Source organism: Thunnus thynnus, chromosome 17, assembly GCF_963924715.1.
Source record: "Thunnus thynnus chromosome 17, fThuThy2.1, whole genome shotgun sequence".
NCBI lineage: Eukaryota > Metazoa > Chordata > Actinopteri > Scombriformes > Scombridae > Thunnus > Thunnus thynnus.
Window position 1 is genome coordinate 19,853,398 of NC_089533.1, and position 20,031 is coordinate 19,873,428.

At 42.0% G+C, this 20,031-nt stretch overlaps 1 protein-coding gene across 3 annotated transcripts in view; it reads left to right on the forward strand.

Moving 5' to 3' along the window:
• Positions 1-19,300, forward strand: part of grin2aa (glutamate receptor, ionotropic, N-methyl D-aspartate 2A, a) — a 155,762-nt gene extending 136,462 nt beyond the window's left edge. For all 3 annotated transcript variants that reach the window (XM_067570293.1, XM_067570292.1, XM_067570291.1), the window contains 4 exons: positions 5,939-6,028; positions 7,027-7,124; positions 13,286-13,524; positions 15,459-19,300. In XM_067570293.1, the coding sequence (XP_067426394.1) occupies positions 5,939-6,028; positions 7,027-7,124; positions 13,286-13,524; positions 15,459-17,423 (2,392 nt within the window). In that variant the 3' untranslated portion in view covers positions 17,424-19,300. The remainder of the gene's footprint in view (positions 1-5,938; positions 6,029-7,026; positions 7,125-13,285; positions 13,525-15,458) is intronic.
• Positions 19,301-20,031: the final 731 nt, after the last annotated feature.

Here is a 20,031-nt window from a genome sequence, read left to right on the forward strand (position 1 = left end):
TGTGGGCACCTATACCGACACAGAATGTGTAGTTTTGTGTGTAATTGCATGTCTGAGAGTGTACTTGCTGTCACATGTGTGAGTGTGTGTGTGTGAGTGTGTGTGTGTGTATGTGTGTCTGTGTGTGTGTTTGTGTCTGTGTGTGACAGCTCCTCTGAGACTGGGAATGAATGGGCTTCCTCATTGGGAACAGCAGGAGCTATTTTTAGCACTGGTCTCTATAATGGGACTGGTGGTGTGTGCGTGAGGGGCGGGGGGGGGGTTGAGGGAGGTAGGGTGTTGAGGTGATATCACAAAGCTAACCAAGGACAAATTGAAAGAGTGGAACGATTTGAGAGGGTTGGATGGATAGAAAAGTGGAGGTAAAGACTGTGAAAAGAAAAGGAAAGAGGAGAGAGGCAGAGGGGTGACTCTCATCACACCATCACCTGGGAAAAAGAGGAAAGGGGGCGGGGTAGGAGGCCAAGGGCAACATGTCTGATTGGAGGGAATGAGGGAAGGGTGGAGGGCAGGAGGATGGGGCCAAGAGACTAGAGAAAAAGAAAGTGGTAATGGAATGAAAAACGGGGGGTGGGGGGGGGGCAGAAAAAGAAGAAAGGGGAAATTGAGGAGATAGGGGAATGGGAAGGGAGACAGGTATGGGGCTGGAAAGAAAGGGGGAAATGTACATCAAGGAATAGAGAGATGGGAGGGAACAAGAAAAGAAGACTGAAAAAAATCTGAGGTAAAGGACAAAAGGTTGATGAGGTGATATGACAAGAAGTTATTTCTGGTTGGTTAATGGCAATGGGGTGGGATCCAATCCGACTGCTCAGCTCAAAGGACAGGCCAACCCGCGGGGACAGAGGAGATAAAGAAAAACAAATACACACACAACAAATATGAGGAGATAATTTATGATCCATGATTTTTATGCAGTTATGTCTTCAGCTCATCCATAAGTCATAAGTAAACTGGATGTAAACACGCTAGACATCACAGCTTAAACCACTCCAGCATGTATAATACTCTGAGTCGCTCTCATCTGTGCTGTCATATTAACATGCAGCACATGGAAACACTCACACTCAAATATACATACCTCTGTAAACTAATACTACATGCACACAAACAAAATTCTTGCATGTATATCTGTACACAAACAGCAGACTTGCAGGTGTGTGCAGTCAGTAATACCCTCATTGATAATTCTATTCTGTGGTATTAGCAGATGAGCAACACTGCAGTGTTCAGCTGTTTAAGGCTCGATGGCTGGATTAGCTCTGATCACACATAATTCTGACAGGCTTTACACACAAAATCTGTTACAGCCACGAGAACCAAAACTATGCACAGGGGAGTTGAATTGATTTGATCATATTTTGTAGCCCAGATCACTCACATTTACAGCAAAGTTTTAAAGGATATAAACATATTCATTAATTATTTTCTAAACATGTAAGTATTGCATTCATTTCTGTTAAGTAAAAAATGCATTATGCCAACAGGCTTTCAAATTCAAACTGACAAGAGGGCTGCATCACAAACAAAAACTCTTAGTTCATTTTAATGAGACCATAGTGCAGCCAGAGTCTCAAAGCAGAGGGCTCTGGCAAAAAAACACAGGATCATCCAGAAAACAAAGTTTTCATTACAGCAAAAGCACACTACAGTTAGAATGCCTTGCTTCATGTACCACATGGGACTGTACAAATTCCAATTTTTAACATGCAAGTGGATGCAGATATAGAGGGGTCAGGTGCTGCACAAGTAGTGACCTTGAACCAGAACGTTGTACATGTCCTTGTTTGTATGTTGTTGTAGCAAACTATAATTGTTTGTATCTTCCTAGCTATCTTATTCAAGTCTATGTATATCGGGACTGAATTATCTCTGATGATTCCATGGACCTTGTTCACGGTCGCCCAGTGTTTATATGAAACTCACCAAACTTTCGTGGGTAGAATCTAATATTCTTGGGAATTTCTACTACAACACCGACAATCCGATGATCACTCAGTCATTCAGGATTGCAAAGATAACATCTTTCACAACAAGATCCAAAATGTGGATAAATTCTTTAAAGTGCAGAAGTGTGTCAGAAGGGGAAGAATGACATAGAGTCTGGAATGACTGAAACTCAGACGTATTCCCCTGCCTACTATAGTGCTGGCTAACGTGTAATCAATATAAAACAAGACTTATGAGATTCAAGACAACACGATCCACATCCAGAAATTCAAGTACACATGCCTTATGGCCTTCACGGAGACCTGGCTTACAGCTGAGGACACAGACTGCGACCTGACGATCAGCTTTGGTGCACCCATCAGACGGGACAGAGGTGCATATACCACCGGGAAATCTCAAGGAGGAGGGGTCTGCCTGTATGTCAACCAGTGGTGGTACACAATCATCCCTGTCAGAGAGACCATGTGTACAGCTGACATTGAGCTACTATCAATGTCTGTTCGCCCTTCCTACCTACCCTGTGAGTTCCCCCAAATTTTCAACACCATTTACAAAGTAACACAGAAACTGCAATCCATGTGCCCCAATGCCCCCAGCCTCATTCTTGGTGGTTTTAATCACTGTAATCTAAAATCCATGAGCAGCGCCTTGCAGTACAACACATGCCCTACTAGACATGAAAAGACTTTAGACCTCTGCTATGGTTCTGTTAAAGGAGCATATATATGTCTGTAGCTCTCCCCCTGCTTTGCTCCTCTGACCATAATATGATCCACCTCTTGCTGACATATCAGGCTCTGTTGAAGAGAGGGAAGATCTTGTCTAGAAAGGTTAAGGTCTCAACTGAAAGTGCTACTGCTGAACTACAGTACAGGGATGTCCGGACTGCACTGATTGGTCAGTTTTTGTGTGATATTGATGAGATGGTTGATGTTGTGTCTAGTCATATTTGCCACTGTGAGGTCATTATTATCCCAACTAAGCATGTAAAAGTGTTTCCAAATAACAAACTGTGGCTATCTAATTCAATGAAAGACACATTACAGAGAGAAGAAAGAAACACGTGACTTTCTTATATGGATCTGTTACTATCCACTATCTACTATCCATAGAGCAGCAAAAGGTCCTCCAACTCTGGAAGGAGTCCATCATAGTACCTGTTCCAAAGAACAAATCCCCCAAAGAGCCCAGTGACCTCAGATGAGTAGCACTTACCTCACTAGTCATGAAGTTATTTGAGAGGCTGATTAGGTAACAGCTAGTTAAGAGGGGTTGAGGGGTTACTAGACCCTATGCAGTTTGCCTATGGAACCAACATCTCATGGGCCTATTGTTGATGACTTTGCACACTGGTGTAATGATCATTTTCTGAGGCTGAATATTACTACAACAAATGACATGGCTATTGACTTTAGAAGATCAGCATCACTCCCACCCTCCCAGACAGTCATCAGGGAGTAGATATAGTTGAGAGCTAAAAGTACCTTGGCACAATCATTGACAAGAAACTTAACTTTGATTTGAACACTGCGGCAATCTGTAAGAAAGGCCAGGAAAGACTGTATTTCCTACGGAGGCTCAATGTCTTTGATGTTGCCCGTAAATTAATGGTGCTATTTTATAGATCTTTCATTGAGTCAGTTTTTCAGAGTAAATGGTGCCTTGCCAAAGCATCTTCCACTGGAGCACCACAAGGATGTGTTCTTTCCCCTTTACCTTTCATCCTCTACGCCAATGATTGTAGGAGTTGGTATAGTGATAGACACATCCTTAAAATTGCAGATGACACTGTTATCATCAGTCTACTCCAAGATGGAGAGACATCTCATGGGCCTATTGTTGATGACTTTGTACACTGGTGTGATGATCACTTTCTGAGGCTGAATATTACTAAAACAAATGACATGGCCATTGACTTTAGAAGATCAGCATTACTCCCACCCTCCCAGACAGTTGTCAGGGAGTAGACATATTTCAATTTAGTTCAATTCAATGGTGTTATTTTATAGATCTGTCATTGAGTCAGTTTTAACCTTTTCACTGGGATCCTGGTATGGCAACCTGAATGTCCAATACAAAAAAGACTAGGCAACATTGTTAAGGTGGCCAGCAAGATCACTGGCAAGCAGTAGTCCTCCTTGTCAGACATCTTTTATCGCAAGGTCTTAAAGAAGGCAGGCATTTGATCTTCTCCCTTCAGGTCAGAGGTACAAGATTCCCAGGGCAAAGTGCAATAGATTTCAATTTTCCTTTGTCCCTTGTGCAATACGCATGCTTAACTTGCACAAAAGGTAATTGTTACCTTGCACCTATGCACTTTTTGCTCACACTTAGCACACATAGTACTTTATCGTATCCAATCCTATACAAGATCCATCTTCTTACAGATTTTATTGTTGTACTGTTATGTGTGTACTATCCTATACAAAACCAATCTTTTATTGATTTTATTGTTATACTGTTTGTGTGTATTGCCATTGTTTATCTGTGCTCTGCTGCAAACTGAACTTCCCCCAGTGGGACAATACTGAACTGAACTGAAGTGCCTTAATGCAAGATATTTTTGCATCTCATGAGCCTTGCTACTGGACTACCTGATTCATGTTTTATTTTCTGTCTGGTAATCTGAAGCAACACAGGTACAACAATGTATTTCCTTTGTTTTTTGAGACAGTACTGTTATGAGTTGTTAGACCTTACATGTTCTAACTGAAACTGAATTCTAGCCTTATAATCTTTATGTTTTAGCATTTAAAATTGTGATTTTGGAACAATTTTATACATCAATTTCCATCAATCAATCAATTTAACAAAAAGTTTCTATTTGGGCACAATTTCACACTGTGACCAACATATTTCCCAGTTAAAGTTATTCTGGATTGGAATTTATAATGCAGTCCTGCTAAAATGTTACTCTGCTTGGGGGTCTAGATACTTGTACAGTAGTTCAATGACAGGTCATGTACTGTGCTGAAAGGTTGCCCTGTAGTGCTGCAAAATAAGATTCAGAGTCATGCAAAATGGTCATTTTGCAGTATTTAAGATGACACTCAAAGGTACAGATGGGAAATGGCAAGAAAATCTGGGCTGCTACATTTTATTCACCCAAATAAAGGTGTGACAGATCAGTGATGGCTGAATCCTCCTCCAAGCCATTAGAGCTACAGTTTGGCTAGCATCTACAAACATGCACGCTCAAATCCAAGCTCACAGACATGCACCAGTGCACAGTCACATCTGCACAATCACACATATACTCAAGTGTAAATACACACATGCCTGGTTCCCCACATGTTTGGATACACAGCGTGTGGATGGAGCCAGTGCTGGGTTAAGCTAATTACACAGCTAAACTATCGGCTGTGAGCCTCCGTTAGAGGGCTGGATCTGACATTCAGTAAATGCCAGCCAGTCACTGCAGTATTAGCAGGGCTCTCTGTATGTGTGTGTGTGTGTGTGTGTGTGTGTGTGTGTGCACTGAGAGAGTGAGAGAGCAGCCATTTGTGACGGCATCAGTTACATTGAAAATGTCAGTCTGAGTCTGGGATCTTTTACGTTCCACTTTGCAACCTGCTTATTTGTGTGTCTGTGTGTGTGTCTGTGTGTGTGGACAGAGGCAGAAAGAGAGAGAGACAGTGTAAATGTTTGTGTCTGTCTAAAGTTTGTTTGGGTCGTCCATGTGCCTCCAAGGTCCTATCATCAGTGAAGCGTGCTGTATTGAACCGCAGCCACTCCCCACTGTGTCCTCTGTGTGTTTGGTTACGCTTGGATTGCTGTCCTATTGGAGATGATTTAACACTTTAGAATTGATCCGCAAACAACACATTCTGAAAAATAAGCCCCTCGTCTGCTTTCTGTCTCCTCCTGTGCACTTCTCACTCATTCTCTTTAAAAAATTTGAAACCCCTCACGCTTCGTCTTCATCCCCTCCCTTTGTCTGTTTTCCTCTGTCTCTCTCCTCTGTTCTGTTTTTTCTCCTTCTTTGCAGTAAACTGGATGCCTTCATCTATGATGCTGCAGTGTTGAACTACATGGCTGGCAGAGATGAGGGATGTAAGCTGGTGACCATTGGAAGCGGGTAACTAAACCTTTAATTCTTTAAAAAGACACTTTCAGTGTGGATTGTCTTCACTTCATGGTGGGTCTTTTTTTAACTTTATAATGCACAGTTAGACTCTAAAATTGCTTATTTGTTTGACATAGTTTTGTGCCATCCCACATTAAATATCAGAATTTTGAATATAAGCATCAGTAAGCTGTTACAGATGTTGGAAACAAATTGCAGTCTGGCGATTTGTTTCCAACTTCTGTAACAGCCAGACATCACTATGTGCTTCTTGTTCACTTTACATTCCCACATTTTAACAAAATGCTCTTTTGTTTCCTTAGAAGAGAACAGAGACCAATGTCTTCAGGTAGTAGTGCAGTTATGTGGCGCCACCTGAGCTCAAGTGACATTTTTCGCACATGGAACCAAATGAATCAGAGTAATCAGTCCAGTGTTTTAAAGTTGGATCAAACAGGTGTACACATGAACATTAACTCTGGTTTCTCACTACCTACAGAATAACAGCTCATCTCTTCATTTGGACTTCCAAAACATTTTAATTCTCATTAAAATATAATAATTTAATTCAAATTTTAATTAAATTTTGAGAAGAAATGGGTAGCATTCCCTTCACACTAAAAGTGGATAAATAGGAGACACCTGGATTAAAAATATAAAGGTAAAATGGTATTCATATGATGACTGTAACTATATGGAAAAAGAGATTATTTAAGGCCAGAGACTAGGACGGTTGGTCATTAGGCTCAGCCAAAAGTTATTCTTAAGATGATTTTTTTTAAGGTGATTTTTATTAAATAAATGTGACCTCAATTTCCACTTCATGACATTTGTATGTATCATTATGCATTAGGTATCTGCTTAAAGATATTTTAATCACAGTGATGCCATCTGGAGCAATAAAGGTTAAAATATTTGTTTAAAGGTTAAAATATGTGTTTTGTATGTGTGTGTGTGTGTGTGTGTGTGTGTGTTTGTTTGTGTGTGTGATTTGGCGCGCCTGTGTTCAGGTACATTTTTGCTACCACTGGTTACGGCATTGCTCTACAGAAAGGCTCCTACTGGAAACGACAGGTGGATCTGGCTATTCTGGCCATCATCGGAGATGGTGAGAAACACTCTCACACAGCATTCTCATACACATATTCAAAGTGCATGACACTATCCAACGAAGGCAAAAGGTTACATTGTTCCTTGCCAACATTATAATTCATGCACATGTACACACACACTGTCTCTCGCTCACACACATATCCCTACTGCCTTGGCTGCTGACAGCACAAAGGGAAAGCAATGAAGTATAAATAGTCCTTTGATGTTATTCTGGACACAAAAGGCTGCTCTGAACAGAGGGCAGAGTGTGTAAGTTATTCTAATATATTCCTCTCTGCAGCACCAGGTCTGTGTATGTGTGCATGTTTGTGCATGTGTGTATGCATTACTCTATCTGAATCACCACATTCCTTTATTACAGTAGCCTCAGAAGTTCTTACATAAACAATTTCCTCCTGTGAAACAGAGAGAAAGAGAGACAGCTCGAGCTTTTAGTGACAGATTCATTTACATTTTACATCGAAAGCATTTTGCTGATGCAAGTGTTCACAGCCACTCACATTAAGTGCACTGAAGTTGATTAAATGAACATTGGTGTCATAATAATCCTCTCTAACCAAATCTTATCAGGCTGCAGAGCATGGAGGCCTCACTCCACCATATTTCATTGCTGGGTAATTTTTAACAAAAATCAAGCTCAGTGTTTTTGTTTTTCATTGTCTTCTTCTCCCTATTATTAATCCCAGATATTCTTTTTTATACTTGTAGCTTGTAACTTGAGTTATCCATTGTAAATATAGATTGGAGATACTTAAAAAAGAGATGGCTAGGGAGAAAGAGATAAAAGAAATGCACAGAGTCTGTGACAGAGGTAGAGAGAGAGGAAACAGATGGAGGGAAAAGAGATGCGAGATACAGAAGAACATAGAGACAGTATGTATGTGTGATGTCCAGATAGAGGTCAAAGACAGGATAAGGCAACATGGAGCATGGGATGAGATGAGAGGAAGACAAGGAAAGAGTGTATGTCAGGTAGAGAGAAATGGGGAGTGAGAGGAGCTCCGGTCCTTGATAGATGACAGTGACTCAGTGTCTTGGCAGATGCTACTTGATCAGATAGACACAATGTGGGTAAAGAACATATGGCTTTTCGTGGACAGAGAGGTGGCAGAGTGAAGACGTGTTCAGGGAAGAATGAAGGGAGGTGAAGAACAAACAGATGAAGAGACAGACAGAACAGACTGCCTGGGAACACATGAAATGGCACAGACATAGCGGAGGTAGCTGTAGGCCACCATATCTCTTTGAGGGTTAAAAAAAATCTTAAATTTGTTCAAAATATACATTTAATGAGACAGTTAAGTATATGGTCCTATTCTGTTGTTGTTCCAAAAATTGTGGTCACTGCACTTCCTAAATTAAGACAGCACATTCCTGATCAAATGTATTCAACTTTGACGAGCAACAGTAGCCCGAATGCATAAATTCTTAGAGTGTAGCAAGATTATAATCTGTCAGACTTAAATATCATCCAGTTAGGGTCAGCAACTATCCGTGCTCAACCATTTATGAGCTTGAGTTATTTCAGTGCAGATAGCAACCTGAACAAACTTACATTAAGTGAATGTCCTAAACCGGAATTGGTTTTCTACAATATTTGTGATTCATCATCAGTGATGAAAGAAGTACACAGTTCATTTACCACTTAAGTAAAAGTACCAATACAGCAATGTAAAAATACTCCATCACAAGTAAAAGTCCTTAAAAGTACATCAATGTGAAAGTACATTAATATTAGCAGCAAAATGTAGTTAACGTATTAAAGTAAAAGTACAGGTTTGGTCCCTCTGACTGATATATTATTATACAGTATATGTCATCCTTAGAATATAAATACTGAAGCATTAGTGTGTAAGCAGTTTGCTGTTGTAGCTGCTGGTAATAATACATTTATTTAAATTTTTCATTCATAGTGAAACTCAAAGTGCTGCAGTATTAATATCATAGAACACATAACATAAAGAGAATAGTAAGAAGGTAAGGAAAGGTTTTTAGGCCATTTTTAAAAGAGACCAGAGTCTGTGCTGCCCTCAGATGGTTAGGAAGGCTGTTCCACAAGCGTAGTACAGTAGAGTAGAAGACTCAATCCCCTGTGGTGCAGAGCTTAGTACTGGGGGTCAGGAGGAGCAAGCTGCTGGCAGATCTGAGGGTGCGGGTGAAGGTTTGTGGTATGATCAGTTCCTGTAGGTAGGGGAGGTGCATGTCTGTTCGGATTTGTATGTGAGTAGCAGGACTTTGTAGTCAATCCTGGAGGAGACAGGGAGCCAGTGCAATGAAAACAGAATTGGTGTTATATGTTCGTGTTTTCGCACTCTCATTAGGATCCTGGCAGAGCAATTCTAAATGTACTGGAGCTTCTGGATGCTCCTGCCAGGGATCTCAGTGAAGAGTGCATTGCAGTAGTGCAGTCTTGAGGAGATAAAAGCATGGACAAGTGTTTTTGTGTGTGTTTTTGAGATAGTAGAAAGAGGTTTTGCATAAATGTCTTACATGGTCATCAAAAGTCAGCTGAGAGTCAAACCTAACACCATAATTAGTGACTGAGGAGGAAAGGGAGATGTCCTGGCTGTCAAAGGAGAGATGGATAATGGGGGATGACTGGTGTGGAGTAAAGAGAGCTTCAGTCAATGTGTGCTCATCCAGGCCTTTATCTCCTTAAGACAGGTGTCGAGGCGTGACAGAAGGCCTTGAGGTAGTTTTGATGTACAGCTGGTTATCATCAGCATAGCAATGAAAAGACATCCCATGTGTGCTGATGACACGTCCAAGGGGGAGCATGTAGAGGGTAAACAGGATGGGGCTGAGAACCGATCCTTGCAGAACATCACAGGTGACAGGGAGCGATCTAGACCTGCATCCTACCAGTGAGACATACTCGGTCCTACCAAAAAAGTAGGACTGAAACCACTTAAGCACAGAGACTGACAGTCCAGTGGTGGTGTGGAGGTGTTCTAAGAGTAGAGTGTGATCCACAGTGTCAAACAGCACTCAGGTCAAGGAGAATCAGGAGGGAAGGGGACACTGCATCAACTGCCAAGAACCTCTGGGTCCAGGGGGGGCTTCTTGAGGAGGGGGTAGATGGCTGTGACCTTGCGGGCAGATGGAACACTACCAGTTTGAAGGGAGAGGTTGACAGTTTGGGTGATCAGTGCGCTGAGAATAGGGATGTACAGTTTGGCAGGGCTGTGAGAATGGAGTCCAGGGCACAAGTATAGGGTTTCATCTTCCTGAGGATTTCCTCAATGTAGTTCTGTCTGATGCCAGTATAATGAAGTAGAGAAGGCGAGCTCCCAGACATAGGGTTGATGACATGAGGAGGCAGGACATCAGAGAATGGATGTTGTTGACCTTGGCTCTGAAAAAGTCAATGAAGCTGTTACATCGCTCTTCTGTTGCCTCAATTGGGGAAGATGTTTGTGGCTTCAGGAGATTATTTATGGTGGAAAAAAAATGCTTAGGGTTGCCAGGACGTTATAAATTAGGTTTGAGTAGAACCGTGACTGAGCATCTTTAAGGGACTTTGAGTAAGTTCGTACAAGGCCAGTTTGTGGACAGCGAGCCCAGAGCATCTGAAGGACACATCCAGTTCCAAAAAAGCATTTGATGCTTAGGTTAAGTAGGGGGTGACAAGAATGTCAAATCCATTGTGACCACCTTGTGGTCTGACCAGATCATAGACCTGTAGGTTATTGATGGGGGCAGAGTCAGGGATGGCCAGGTCAAGTGTGTGCCCCCTGGTGTGAGTAGGGACATCAACATGCTGCTTCAGGCCAAGACACTCAGTCAGACTCAGGAACTCCACTGCAAAATGACAGGAGAGGTTGTCGACATTACAACAATGACAATGTTGGTTGACATGGAGCAGAGTGAGGTGAGGAGGTTGTGTATCTCAGGGAGGGAAGACGAGTTTGGTTTGGAGGAGAAGTAGATGAGAAGTCTTGTCATGGAGTATTGAGATTTTCATTTTTTCTGCTGATTTTTTCCATGTAGCTATAGCCAGGAAGGCAGGCCTCATTAAGCACAGAGTATTGTCCTGGTTTATGCCAGGTTTCAGTAAGACACATGAAATCAAGCCCCTTGTCCAAGATGTGGTCATGTATGAGGAGGGATTTATTGGTGAGAGTCTGTGCATTAAATAGTTCCATGGTGGCAGGAGACAGAGCTGAGGATGGAAGTCTCTGCAAACTCCGCAGTGCACTGTGATCCACTCCATATTTTGACTCTCGCCTGGTAAAGGGTACTCTCGCAATGTTTCCAACGATGACACCCAAATTTGTTTTGCTTCTGTATCCTACATTGAAATCACAGTGCGAGCCTCTATGGATGTAACATATTCTTGGCAGCAGGTTAAAAACTCAGCTAGTTTGAACTGCTTTATATACAGTTAGCTAGTTTAGTCCAGTGGTTCCTAACCTAGGGGTCAGGCCCCTCCAAAGGGTCACCGGATAAATCTGAGGGGTTGTGAGATGATTAATGGGAGATGAAAGAAGAAAAAAGTTCTGATACACAAATCTGTTTTCAGTATTTGGACTTTCTTCTACTGTTTGATTTTTGGGGAAATATTGGATCATTTGAACATTTACTGAAATCAAACCATGTGAGACATTTAGATTATTTGGTGACTATTTGGTGGAGTTGATAACAATTCATCTGAAATGTTACCTTGACTAGATAATGCTTTTTGTAAGACATCAAAAGGCCCAAAAGGGTTGGAGACCACTGGTTTAATCTTTAACAATGTGTTGTATTTTAAAAGCTTGTTATATTGTCCATTGTGTCAAAGCTTCATCTTAAAACTAGTAACAAGTATCTCAAAATTGTACTGAAGTACAGCACTTGAGTAAATGCACTTAGTTACTTTCCAGCACTGTTCATCATAATGTAATTAAAAAGGCAGTTTCTTAAATCAAATGGTTTCTTTCTTCAAGTCCTTGATGCTTCAAACTAAAACATTTTTAAAAGCCCTACTAGTGTGGTTGAAACTTGTGCAGACTTGTGTTCCTTTGTTCCAACTGACTGCTCACCAGACTATTGCTTGAGAAGAAAAGAGAACAAAATTTGAATTTCATCAATACTTTCCCCTGGAGTCAGAGCAACAGTGCAAGCAGTAGCAGCTCCCAACAGCTTTTCCCTTGAATGCACTTGATTTTTTTAAAAACGAGACCAAGTGACCTGTTGATACTTAAAGATCTAATTTATCTTTGTTCTCTTCTGCAGCCAATTCCGAGCATGTCATAGCGTCATATTAAAAACATGGCTATATACCATGGCTACATTGATTCACGTGTTCTAAATCTAACAGGTGACAAATTCTTCTCAATTGTCCCAAAGGGTTAATGATGTCTTAGTGAGTCTGCACCCCCAAGACATCTAGCTAAACACCACCATGATATTTGTCTTTCCTCACTAGCAGCCTTAGTTATCCAGCACTGAATGACACAGATTGGATTAGCCATGCGCCAAATGTCACAGAGAAAGCCAGAGAGGGAGGGGGAACAGAGGGAAGGGAACACAGAGTGAGGACTGAGAAAAGATAAGGTCTTTGTTGCTTTCTACCTTTCTTTCATTAACACTAAAACTTTGCCCTATCAGGCAACATGGACAGGACTGGAAGCCCAGCAGCTGATGATGCCAAAGAAATTTATTTTAAACATCACCCCCTACAAATGAAAAACCCTAACCCAAAAATAAGCTATATGTTATGTTATATATTCAACTATCAAATACCTTTAAATCACATCTCAAATAATGCAAATTAATGACAAATCTCAAGACACATTATCCTCCTTTTGGTGGAAAAGCCACTGAAATACAATCTGGAATACCATGTGACACTTACATCTGCCTTTAAACTAATACTAATGACATTATTTCTGGTTGCGTACCATCATTTATTTAAATCAAATAAACAATATTACAAACAATATATAGAATGCAAGTAGATCAAATTCTTTGTATATAACTTTTACAAGACAGTTTTAGGTTAATGTACAGTACAGTCAGCAGTATTTCTACAGTAACCGTAAATGTCTGTCTCATGAATTGCAGTATCAGGGTATTAGCTTGTATATTATGTCTACCCTTAAAAAATCATTGGCCTAATGTATTTCAAACCCAGAAAAGGATTCAAGTCTCTCTCTTTCTTTTGCCTCTCAGGTGAAATGGAGGAACTAGAAGCACAGTGGCTGACAGGAATTTGCCATAATGAGAAGAACGAGGTGATGTCCAGTCAGCTGGATGTGGACAACATGGCGGGGGTCTTCTACATGCTTGCCACAGCCATGGGGCTCTCCCTCATCACCTTTGTCTCTGAGCATCTCTTCTACTGGAGGCTCAGATACTGCTTCACTGGTGTCTGCTCTGGCAAGCCGGGTCTTCTTTTCTCCATCAGTCGGGTAAGAATATGGATATGTGTAGGAGGTGTTTTCTTGCTTGTGCAGGCATGTTCTACATGCATTCTTTAGTCTATTTTTTGGTTTGGGAGAATAAAAAACTTAAGTTACAGTGTACAGAGATTTTTTTTTATCAAAAAAGACTTTGAAATAACATGGCCCAAGTCAGCTCACAAAAGCAGGCCACTGAGTGTGTGCAGTGCACATGTGAATATGTGGTTGTGTGATTATCTGGGCTTGGGGTAGTTTCTCTGGGTCAACAGTGGTCGTGTGCAAGGCTGTAAGGGCCAGTTAAGCACTAGATCTGAAGTGGGGCCTACTGCTGCATTATTAGGGTCAGACAGGCCTATATTAGTTCTATTTTCTATCAGCAGGGTAAGAGAGCGGAGCAAGCATGCACGCATACACAAGTGCAGAGAACAAGAGCTACTGCCAAACTAAGGAACTGAGAGAAACAAGGCAAAAGAGGGAGTGTTGTATAAAAGAGGATGAGAGGGAAGAATGGGGATGGAGATGGGAGGAGGAATCACGAGGCAGCCCTGCATATCGACTAAAATAGATTGTAATTGCAGCATGTTTTGGGATGAAATCATGGCAACCTACGCTAAATCAATCTATTCTCTCTCATTCTGTTAAAAGGTCAGCATTCTCCCTCATTGTGTGTGAGAACAGAAGACATGGACGTGCATCCTTAAAAGCACTGCAGTGTCTCTGCACTATTTTTGAGCCAAGATGTGACTCGGTTTAAAAAGTTAACAGAGGGGGGTGGTAAAGAGGGAAAAACTTTTAGAGAGGATAAAGTGAGGTTCTTGAAAAAGAAAAGTTATTTCACAGCAATTCTCAAGAATGATTTAGGACAAAAGACATCCTTAATCTTGTGTTAATAAGCTCCATAAAATACGTGCTGAACCAAAAACCACTTTGAATTTATTTAAGTGATAAATATTACTAAATACTTTTTAAGGATGTATTTGTGAACTGGGAAATAGTGTGAGGAAAGAATTTACTTTTTGACTTTAGATATAGAATGGCATTAGTTTTAGACAACATATTGGCTGCTGTTGTTTGGATGTTAATCTACAAAAAAAACATTTTTCTTACCCTCCCTTACCCTCCTATTTATTGCTGTTCCTTTTCAATGAAAATGTCACCTCTGAAGTGCCTCTAAAGGAGGCTTGGTGGATACAGTTATGAGAAATTTTGTAACCGGTTTCTTATATTTATCCTCAGGTCACTGTTGATTTGGGTTATTTAGTTTGGATGAATTCTAAAACACTGGTATTTTTGCAAAATACAGGTTTTCAGATGTAAAATGCAGCTGCGGTGTAAAATTGATGGAGCTGCCAAAGTTTCATTGCATTGCATCACATTTTGTCTGTGTCCTCTTTAGAAAATATACACTGGTTGTTCTCTGAGTTATGATGGACAGGGGATTGTGCTGGCAGTGCGGCTGGAGACTCGATTTAGCCTGGTTGACTTATATTCTAACAATGTTTTGTGTGTGTTTTGTTGCCTTGGTGTGTTTATGATTAATTCTGATGTACTTCCTAAATTATTTTGTTGTTTTTACTGCAGCATCATCCTAAATCAATCATGCATGGTTTCTTAGAAGATTCATATCTTTAAAAAAAACAACTTTCTATCTTTTTTGAGGGTTGGAGTTTGATTTTCTTTGTAAACTGAGAAAGTATGTTTCAGAGAAAATGAAAATAAATCTAATTTAAGATAAGTAATCATTGTTTGTCTTTCTCCATTTCTTTCTCAATCTCTCTCTCTCTCATGTTCGATCCCCTTTCTCTCATTTCATGTTATCTCTGTCCCTTTCTCACTCTTCTCTTACTCTCACCTTTTCCCATTACCATTCCTCATTTTTTAAATTTTACTTTTCCCTCTTTCCCTCATCCATTCCACTTGTTCATCCATCTGTCTCCATGCAGGGAATCTGGAGTTGCATCCATGGAGTCCACATTGACATGAAGAAAAAGACAGATCTGGACTTTAGCCCCCAGGACAAAATGCTTAAGCTCATTAAGTCAGCCAAACAGATGACCAACATGTCTAACCTGAGTGGCTCCCGCATGAACTCACCCAAACGTGAGTTCATGCACTCAGCTGGCCCCATGATCATGGACATGATGGCAGAGAAGGGCAACTTCATCTATGCTGACAACCGAAGCTATGCTCCCAAAGATATGATCTATGGGGACACGGGTGACCTGCAGTCTTATCTTTCTAACCGCCACAAAGACCACCTTAACAACTACATTTTCCAGGGAGGCCAACATCCTCTGACCCTGAACGATGCTAATCCCAACACTGTGGAGGTGGCAGTGAGTGCTGATGCAGTCCAGACCAACGCCAAGCCACCCCGGACCCTGTGGAAGAAGTCTGTGGATACGCTCCGTTCAGCACCACCTGGACCCCCTCCTATGCCTGACATGCTGATGCCAGACCCACGAATGTCGATGAAGACACAGCGCTACCTCCCTGAGGACACAGCCCACTCTGACATCTCCGACTGCTCCAGCAGGGCAGCCTCCTACAAGGACCCAGAAAACAACAAGCACCTGAAGCCCAAGGACAACTTAAAAAAAAGATCGGTGACGTCAAAATACCCAAGGGACTGCAGTGAGGTGGAGCTGTCCTACTTAAAGACTAAGCAGGTCAGCAGCGGAACCAACCAAACCGGGAGAGGAGGAGGAGAGAAAATTTACACCATCGACTCCGACCGAGAGCTGAGTCTGCACTCAGACCCCATTCACTACCGCGAGAGTCGCGGACTTGCTGCTGACGATTTGGATTACCCTGAGATCTACTCCGACCACAGTGACAACTATAGGAAGTGTGAGCAGCCCATCATTCATCTGAACTCCTCACCCTTGCATCACACAGATTCAGATCTTCTACCAGACCCAACTTACTCTAAACACTATAACCTGAAAGACAAAAACCTTTCTCCACATGAATCCATTGATCGCTACAAACAGACACACTGCCGTTCCTGTTTGTCAAAAGTGACCGCTGGCTACCCACCAGGAGGGCAGTACCCCCCTACTGGATCTGCCTCTGCCTCAGCTTCTGCTACACGCTCACCTTATAATCGGTGTGAAGCATGCCTCCACTCAGCCAACCTGTATGACATTAGTGAGGACCAGCTTCTCACAGACCCCTTGGTTAGTCCCACCATGCACCACCAACAACAACAGCAGCAACCGGATGAAATGTTTGGCCTCTATTGGCCACAGACAGACGGGCCACATGTCCAGAAGAGAAATCGCTTGAGGCTGAGTCGTCAGCACTCCTTTGACAACATCATGCTAGAAAAGCCCAAGGATGTAGACCTGGGCCGACCGGCACGCAGTGTCAGCCTCAAGGAGAAGGATCGCTTCTTGGACTCCACATCTGACTCGCACTATGCCAACCTCTTTGGCATGCGTCCCTACTCCGGCAGACTGTTTGGCACCGGGTCCAAATCGATGCTGTTTAACCACAACCTGGAGGAGAGCAAGAGGAGCAAGTCCCTGTACCCGGCCCATGGCTCGGAAAACCCTTTCCTCAGCCACTCGTTGAGGGACGACACCAGCAGCAGACTGGTCCATGGGCGTAGCTCCTCTGATATTTACAAACAGCTGGCAGTGGCCTCGCCAGCAGCGGTCCTTGGAGCGGCCCCCATCAAAACACGCAACGATGCGAACAATCTCCGCTCTTCCGTTAAATCCACCACCTCATACTGCTCACGGGATGGGCGGATAGCTAATGACATGTACAATAAAGAGCATGTGATGCCTTACTCAACCAATAAGACTATTGCATACCCAGCCCCACGTGGCGTCCTAAACTCAGCCCAGTTCAGCAATAGACGGGTGTATAAAAAAATCCCCAGTCTGGAGTCAGATGTTTAGTTGATATAAGAAATAATGTGTTTTCTCCTCCTTACTCCTCTCTGGGTTTGTATTATAATTTATCAACTATGTTATCCACTAAGGGATGCCATAGCCACATGTTTTTCTTCTTCTCTTTGACATTGTAATCCAAAAGAACTCGTGCCCACTTGGGTATGACTGTACTACTACTACTCTCTTTACCGATGATATCTTCATTTCTGTCCATTCTCTGCCATGTACCAATGAGTTGGCTGCATGGCCGACACTCTGCCATAAGGTATCCTGGTGTATAGGGGAGGGGCGTCATTACCCCCTGAGGTTTTTAAAAGGAGGTATGAAATGGCATATTCCCTGTGGTGGGACCAAGAAGGCCTAGTTACAGTAACAGAGGACTTGTACAAGAATTGTTGGGAAAGAGGCAGTTGATTTTTGATTGAAATGTGTGAGGAAGTAGTAAGGTGGATGGAAGAAATTATGGGAGAAAGAGGGAGAGAGGATAGAACCTCTTTTTCAAACCCTCCTCATCCCATTTTTCTTTTCCACCTCCATTGTCAAGCCTGGGGCTCACTAGTTGAGGAGAGGAGCCTGACAGGGAGAGCAGATGGGCACGTTTGATGTGGCGGCCAGACATGGAGGCGTCCCAGGAGGGCAGAGGCGTCACAGTGAGCTAGTCCAACGGTCTGCTGCTTGTTACTCTGACAAATATGGCCACCGAGACACCTGGCAGTGCAAGAGGAGAGAGAGGGAGAAAGGAGATGAGCGGCTAAATGGCACAGAGAGGAGCATCCAGTAGTTTTTGGCAGTTAGGTATTGGTGTGCTCAGTCAGAATTTGGTTTTTTGTGTTTAGCCCATGGTAAGGGACATGATAGTGATGGGAAGCTGAAAGTAATGTAGGTGCTATCAAAGAATAATGTTTACAGACTGACAGATAAAAGACAAACTGACAAAATGACTGATAGAAATGGACAGACAAGCAGGGAAACCTGAGGCAATTGATGGGCATTTCATTTGTGGCGCTGCACATAGAAAAATAATTGCAAAGTATTGCTTTTTTATTCTATTAAACTATAAGATTTATTAGGGATTCTGGCATCCGGATCCCCCTATGTAGGATTTTAGTGTTTGCTTATTTGGTAGCACAATAGCCATTAGTTTTAAAACCTCTTTCCCACAATTGCTTTTGAAAAAGCATAGCTTTCTGAAAAATACCATCAAGAGTGGTAGATTATTTTGCATGTGTCGATTTTTTTCTGTGTCAGAGAAGAGAAAATACACACATATACACTCTCAGACACATATTTTACATGTTTTTGAAAAGGGACTGTGTCTTGCCAGATATGGTGGATGGATACTTGTACAATCGAAACCTTGATCCTTGACCTTAGTAAATCAGTGTCATGCTGTGGCTCCTGCTGCAAAAGAGCAAGAGAATGGTGGAAGGGAAGACAGCAAAGAGGAGATAAACAAGGGAGAAAAGGATGAAATGACAACTGTGTCTACCACCGCCTTGTCTGAGTTGGGGAGGGGGTGGGCGCTGATGTGTGTTTGTCTTTTGACCTCCCTGCCACTGAGAAACAGGGTATTAGCTATAAAAAACACGATTCCTTCCTTCTTTCCTCTTTCCTCCTTCCCTTCCTCGATCAACATGACACATCACTAGAGTGTTGGATAACTATAGAACTACTTTATTTTGGGTCTTTTTCGTAAAATTTAACTTTGGTTGGTTGGTACAGCAGTAGCAGTGCTATATAGTATCTAACCACAACAGTCTAAATAGGGATTGGGTTAACAATTCTTGATCATTGATTGCTGTTGATCCACAATCAACCAGGGTTCTTGAGGATCTGAAGACTACTTGAGATGGATCCCTTGTTTACCTTCATAGTGTTGTTGGGATGTGGGAAGGGGTGGGCGGGGCAAGATGAAGAGGGATGAAGCCGAGGAGGCTCCACTATTATGTGCTCATCAATCATGTATCCATCTTAGTGTGGAATAAGTCTCGTGTGTGCATGGCAGACCTTGGGTAAGCTTGAAGTTTTAAACAGAACATTTGGTTCCTAATCTGATTGTTTATGCATTTGTTTGTTTGTTTGTTTGTTTTTTTTGATAACACTTAGCAGAAAAGACTTGCACATGCACATACTTTCATGTACACGCGTGCCCACACAAACTTTTTTTGTAGCATTACACTGTACAAATTGTACAGTCAAAAGACAAAAAAAAAATCATGTAACCATCTCATTTGACTGATTGGTTTGCTTGATTGATTGGATTCACAAAGCCAAATTGTATCAAATAAAATACCTCAGGATGATTCTGTGCGTTTTGGGGGAGCTTCAACGGTAGCAACACGACAAGATGCGGCGCTGATCCTTTTTGTAGAAAAAAAAAATCAAAACTGAAAAAAGAAAAAGAACACCATGATTTATAGTGGCCGCAAAGCAGAATCAAACTTTTCTCCTCTTGATGTTTACCAGTCCAAGGTCTTCCAGTTCGGCTCTCTACCCGAACTCATGCAACCCAAGTAAAGAGAGAAGAAGAGGAAGAGAAGGAGGGATGGCGGTAGGGGGCTTAGATCTTTTTGCTCAGTGAGGGGTGTGTTATGTGCAGCTCCATTTCTTACTA